The 6,544-nt window shown below is 39.3% G+C and overlaps 1 protein-coding gene across 1 annotated transcript; it reads left to right on the top strand.

Annotated features, from left to right (window-relative positions):
- Positions 1-4,568: 4,568 nt before the first annotated feature.
- Positions 4,569-6,528, top strand: LOC119084876 (probable sarcosine oxidase). Its single transcript, XM_037195016.1, has 2 exons — positions 4,569-4,878; positions 5,090-6,528. Exons 1-2 carry the CDS (start codon positions 4,724-4,726, stop codon positions 6,108-6,110), a joined length of 1,176 nt encoding a protein of 391 aa, XP_037050911.1. The 5' UTR covers positions 4,569-4,723; the 3' UTR covers positions 6,111-6,528.
- Positions 6,529-6,544: the final 16 nt, after the last annotated feature.

Genomic DNA, 6,544 nt, shown 5'->3' on the forward strand with positions numbered 1-6,544 from the left:
CAGGTGACACCGAAATCGATAAACGCACTCAGTACAGATTGTGTGTGGAATCAACTTTTGAAGAAAATGTTTTTTTAGGAAAATTCGGAATTTTGTTTTTGTTACGTTGCCTTTTTCATATAAACTTCGTAGCCACTCAACTCAATTTTTGTGTCACCGCCTTCGTGATCAACTCAGAGTTGTCTTAGCCTGGTTCTTTCAGAACCTTGGTACCATTCGATAGAAAATTGATTGTTTTAATAGAATACATTCATTGAATGAAACACACTCACTAGTTGTGGGATAAGCCAAGTTAAACTTTGGATAAGCTAACGTTCATCGCATTGTAAAATCGGCGTTGTATATAACTTTCATGTCAATGAGTGCATTTCATTCTGCGTATGTACTCTATTGCCTGCTTCGACAATTGATTTTCTTACTCAATATTGTATCAACGTGCTTAAAATTAAAGAAAAGAAATGAGTTTAATGTATTTGTATGTTACTTACACGAATAGCTTTACAAAAATTGAAAAATAAAAATAACAAAATTTAAGAAAGAAAAATAAAAACTATTTTTTAGGTATAAAAAACGCGTGCGTTCATATACAACACAACATACATACCGTACACGTTTTTCAAAGTTAATTGCCATGTGTTTTTTTCTATGTATAAACCTCGAATAAAATAAATGATTTTAAACTCTGTCGTTTCATTGAACATTCAAATCGAGCGATCAAATCAACAACAGGATTTTCCAAGGTTGTGAAAGAACAGGTTAAGAAACTTTCGAGTTGATCACGAAGGCGGTAACATCAAAAAATTTCCTGTGGCGCCAACTAGGTTTGTGAAACTTTATATGACGATTTCAACTTAACAAAAAGAAGAAAGAATTCTTTTCAAGTTGCCTTTTCACACCATATGTAATGAGTGCGTTTAACAAATCTGACGTCAACCTTTCTGAAAAAAGCTTTCTTCTTCTTCTTCTACTTTTTCAGCCTGTTTCTATCCACTGCTGGATGTAGGCCTCTCCAACTTCTTTCCATTTCGTACGATCCATTGCCATTTGCTGCCAGTTTGTACCTGCAATATTCTTAATTCCGTTTGTCCATCTCTCTGGTGGTCTACCTACAGCTCGTCTTTTATATGGTCGCCAGTTCATGATCTTTTTGGTCCAACGTTCGTCTGTCCATCTTGCAATATGTCCCGCCCAGCTCCATTTCAGAGATGCTATTCTTTCCATGACATCAACGACCCTGGTTTGTTGTCGAATCCATTGATTCGTCATTCTGTCTCTGAGTGTTATTCCAAGCATACTCCGTTCCATGGCTCTTTGTGTCACTCTCAATTTATCTTCGGATGCTTTTGTTAAAGTTAACGTTTCCGCTCCATAAGTGAGCACTGGAAGGACACAAGTGTAGAAAACTTTGCGTTTCAGACAATTATTCATTTTGCTTTTGAAAATTAGTCTGAGTTTTCCGAACGCTGTCCATGCAAGACCAATCCTACGTCTTATTTCTGCAGTTTGGTTGTCCAGACCTAACTTCAGTTTATGTCCTAGATATACGTAGCTGTCGACTCGTTCAATGACAGTGTCACCAATTTTGATTTCTCTATCGTCCCCGATGTTGGTCATGACTTTTGTTTTCGATAAGTTCATCTTGAGGCCAACTTTGCTTGCCTCTTCACTTAACTGTTGTAGCATAAGCTGAGCCTGACCTAGATTCGCTGCTATCGGTACAATGTCATCAGCGAAGCGGAGATTGCTCAGGTACTCTCCATTTATCTTTATTCCCGTTTTACTTCAGTTTAACTTCCTAAAAACACTCTGCAGAATCGCCGTGAATAATTTCGGTGAAATAGTGTCACCCTGCCTTACACCTTGGCCGATTCTGAATTTCTCCGTGCTCTTATGAAGTTTTATACATGAAGTAGCATTTTTAGAAAAAAGCTGGTTAAGACAATTACAAAAGCGAGTGAAACACAAATTTTGACAATTAAGACAAATTTTGTTGAACACACTCATTACAGATTGTGTGCAGTGCGGGACTGGCTCAAAAAAGCCCTTGGGGCGATGTATGAAGACATTTTTCATAAGACCCTTCGTTGTCGTTTCTTCATACAAAAATTAAAAGGCCATTCGAGAATCGCCCGAACGCCCATAGGGCCAGCCCGGTACTGATTGTGTGAAAAGTAAACTTGACGAAAAAAAGTTGTTTTTCGTCAAGTTGACATTTTGTTCGTCAAGTTTACTTTTCACACAATCTGTAATTTATTTAGTTATCTAAATTGTCAAAATTTGTGTTAAAGCCGCTTTAACCTAGCCTTAGCCTGTTCTTTCAGAACCTTGCTTTCGTGAGTGTCTTAATTGTTATCTATGACATCGAGAGCAAAGTACTTTGCTAGGCTCTAGATGTGTAATTATGGCACGAGGTCAGGCCGTTTGTCATAATACACAACGTGAGTCTAATAAACTAATTCGCACCGAGATTCATACAACGTATTATGCCACAGAAAAAAATGGCGTATCTCTTCAATAAAACTTAGACTTAGACTGAGACTTAAACTGCGGTTGTATTCCTGACTGATTAGTATAAGTGATTACTATACCACAAATATAGGGTACTCGGTTTACTTTAGCTTCAGTTTTACGTTTGCCCGACTATTTCTATTTAGTCTAAGATGAGCCCAAGATAACCTAGGTCTTGACTTATTTTAAGACTTTTAATAGACAATTCTTACCGCTGTAAGCTAAAGGCGTAACAGACTGTGCCAGATACAGAACAGCTAATACTAAGGGAGAACGAGAAAGAAAAGGCTTCTTTTCATAACTACTGTCAGATTGTTGAACCGATACCATCCACTTTCAAATTGACCTGAGGATTTCAATCCTTCATCAAATAAATAAAAAAAAGTTTTTGAAAATCGGTTAAGATTTTACTTACGTTAACAATGGTACAAAAAACAAGTGTTAAACGTACACATTCAACATATTTGAGCACAATTTCATATACTTTTTCAATCATGGTGATTGTGAACGTACGGTACATTTTCTGCTGCAAGACCCATGCCCTACAGTCAAGGACATTTCCTTTTAAATCGGAGTCTCAGTTTTTGTCCAGTTAAAGTCCCAAACAAGAGATTTCGTTCCGTTTTCTTGGATTTCGAAGCGGAAAATCGACGTCACTGAGTGCGTTGTCGTCGTTGTACTGTTGTTCCACAATCCATCGATGGCCGTAGAGAGCACACTTTGAATACCATCGAACAAACTCGTCTTCACCGATTTGACGGGAACACTAGACAAGACCCTCAATGATCCGGCGGTCGGCTGAACATTGCCATTGTAAATGTTAGCAAATGTTTTTCCAATATTATTGATGTACTCGTCATCGACGGATGAATCGACTAATTTTCGGATGAAATTAGTTGCTAGGTCTACATCCAAAATTCCATTTTTGTTATAGTCGTCAATGATAATGTCCAGTGAGTGAGCTATGTCTGCTCTTAGTTCAGCGTTCATCTTGTAGAAGTGAATTGTTAAGAAACCAGAACTGAAATCGAACTGTGGCACCACAGTTTTTCGTTTTACTATCAGAAATTAATTCGTTATCACACAGATATCACAATAAGTCAGAAACAACTGAGAGTGCGACTATAGGTGCGAGCAAAAGAACGATAATCAAACTTTTTAATTGGTAATTGTGTGGTCAATTTTCATTGTTAATAGCCTAGGTGCTCCTGTTGTCACAAGGCTCGGAACGGGTTCGGGTTGACCTGTTTTAGTTCAGGTTGACCTGAACCGGATTTATGACCCGAACCTGAAAAATTATTTCGGGTTCAACCCGAACTTGACCCGAACTTGAATTTTCGATTTCGGGTTTAACCCGAACCTGACCTTAACCCGAAATTGTTCAACTCGAATGTGACCTGAACCTGAATTTTCAATTTCGAGTTCGACCCGAACCTGAACTGAACCCGAAATTTTAAATTTAATCAGGTCGGGTTCGGGTAACCCGAAATTTTGAGCGTTTGTTACACTAAAAAAAGTCCAAAATTTCGGGTTACCCGAATCCGACCTGATTAAATTTAAAATTTCGGGTTCAGTTCAGGTTCGGGTCGAACTCGAAATTGAAAATTCAGGTTCAGGTCACATTCGGGTTGAACAATTTCGGGTTCAGGTCGGGTTCGGGTTAAACCCGAAATCGAAAATTCAAGTTCGGGTCAAGTTCGGGTTGAACCCGAAATAATTTTTCAGGTTCGGGTTAAATCAAGTTCGGGTTCCGGTCTGACCGAACCCGACCCGTTCCGAGCCTTTCACATTTGCCATTTCAATTAGTCATTTTTGTGATGGTCATTTACATAAGCTAGTGATAAAATATCTTATTGCTTGTAACCGATTGTTTTGGCTTTTGTGATTACTCGACTTGCCTTCGGCTCGTTCCGCAAAGCTCACACGTGCCAACAAACTTACAAGCAATGACGTAGTATACTATGGGCCGAAAACTGATTTCGAGCTACAATCGTTACGTTTCTTCCAAACGTACATCACTCACGAATCCGAGCGACACCCCAGGTCAATATTGAGAGAGAGTATTGGAGATAACCGGACAAGTTTGTTTAAGATTACACACAAATGATGTTGAAAATCACAACTTGCGATTAGGCTATTTATACGCAAATGGTCGTTGACTGTGAAGTACATTTTAAATTCAATCGTGAAGATTGACTTGAAACACCACTACGAAATGGACAGCGATCGCTATGAAGTAATAATAATTGGGGGTGGTGTAATGGGTAGTGCAACAGCATATTATTTGTCGAAGTCTCTTGGTAAGGATGTACTGCTGATTGAGCAATACGACTTATTACACCGAAGAGGATCTAGTCATGGTGACAGCAGGTAAAGTTTGAGTTTCTTCGTGATTACGGTGATTACAGAGCTGCAGGAAAATCTTTTTTTTTTATATTTTATAATTCAGTGCGCCAGTTGGTCAATCACTTAGTAGAACAGATTTATTAATGCTCAAAATCTCTAATATTTGATCGACCAAATCTTCCCGGTCTTCTGTAAATACCTTGAGCTCAACTTACAACATGTTTTCCCTTCACAGAATAATACGGAAAACGTATCCTCAAGAGCACTATACAGAATTGATGCTGGATGCTTATGAATTGTGGGCGCTGGCGGAAAAAGAAGCTGAAACGAGAGTTTTTACAAAAACTGGCGGCCTTGATATATCTAACGGGGACAACAGACAAATCAAACAGTTACTACAGTCAGCTGAGAAATACAATGTTCCGGTGAAAGTTATGACTCCCTCTCAAGTGAACGACAAATTTCCATCTGTCACGATACCAGACGATTGCATCGGTGTCTACAGTCCAGATAGCGGGATATTAAATGCAACGAAAGCAGTCGCAATGTTTCATCATCTAGCAAAAGCGAACGGTTGCACGGTGAAAGACAACACGAAGGTTATGAATATCCGTCAAGTTACTGTAGGAACAAGGGTCGAAACAATTGTTGAAACCAATAACGGATTCAATTACAAATGTGCACAATGCATCGTCACTGTTGGATCGTGGACAACAAAGTTACTGACGAGAGTAAACCTGAACCTGCCGTTACGTGTGGTTCAAACCACCGTTGCTTATTGGCCGGTTGACAATCCCTCAGTTTACTCTTCCACCGTGTTCCCAGTCTTTATAAATTACTCTGACGATGCGTTCGTTTACGGATTTCCGGCACACGAATTCCCAAACATGATAAAATGTTGTGCACATTTCGGGCCAGACGTCGATCCGGACAGCAGAGATTTTCTACCGGGAATGGACGATTTGAACAACATTGTCGCGCCGTTCATCAAACGAACTTTCCAGGGTGTCACTGCCGTTCCGGAAAAGGTCGAAAGCTGCATGTACACCTGGACTCCAGACGAAGATTTTGTCATTGACGAATTGCCGGTATTGCCGGGTATATTCGTTGGCTGTGGCTTTAGTGGTCATGGATTCAAATTGGCGCCAATTGTTGGGAAAATTTTATCCGATCTGGCGATGCGGAGACCGCATCCGTATCCCAAGAACCGAAGAGTTTTTTCGATCGATCGGTTTGGAAAAAAATGTAAAATCTGATTTGAGGAATAAAATTGGGGAGAAACTCTTCAGAAAAAAACCACAAGTTACTTAACTGTTCGCTATGGGTGATACGTCAAAATTTGTATGTAAAAGTCGAGTTAACTAGAAACAAACCAGTTTAACGGAGCTAGATGGGTGAATCTTCTTTTAACACTCCATAGTATTGGTAATCTGCTCCCATTGCTCCCCTTACACAGCCACCATCAAAGGTCAATGTCCGGTACGTGCACCAAAAAACATGCGATAAACTCACCAAAAATAATCAAATATTGAAGCCTCGCTCGCTCCATGACAAGTAAGATGACAAATGGAAATGTGCATTTTCATATCAACCATTCGGTGATTCCATTCCGTTCTAATCTTATCTCTCAATGTCAATAAAGAAAGAAACCAATAAATTAACGGCATTCAGAACAATTAACGAAAGGTAC

The sequence above is a fragment of the Bradysia coprophila genome, unplaced genomic scaffold (assembly GCF_014529535.1).
Source record: "Bradysia coprophila strain Holo2 unplaced genomic scaffold, BU_Bcop_v1 contig_94, whole genome shotgun sequence".
Classification (NCBI taxonomy): Eukaryota; Metazoa; Arthropoda; class Insecta; order Diptera; family Sciaridae; genus Bradysia; species Bradysia coprophila.

Excerpts from the sequence above, each read along its gene's own strand:
- LOC119084876 (XM_037195016.1), top strand. The coding sequence starts at position 4,724 with ATGGACAGCGATCGCTATGAAGTAATAATAATTGGGGGTGGTGTAATG. Across the intron at positions 4,879-5,089 it reads TCTAGTCATGGTGACAGCAG|AATAATACGGAAAACGTATC; the intron begins GTAAAGTTTGAG and ends TTCCCTTCACAG.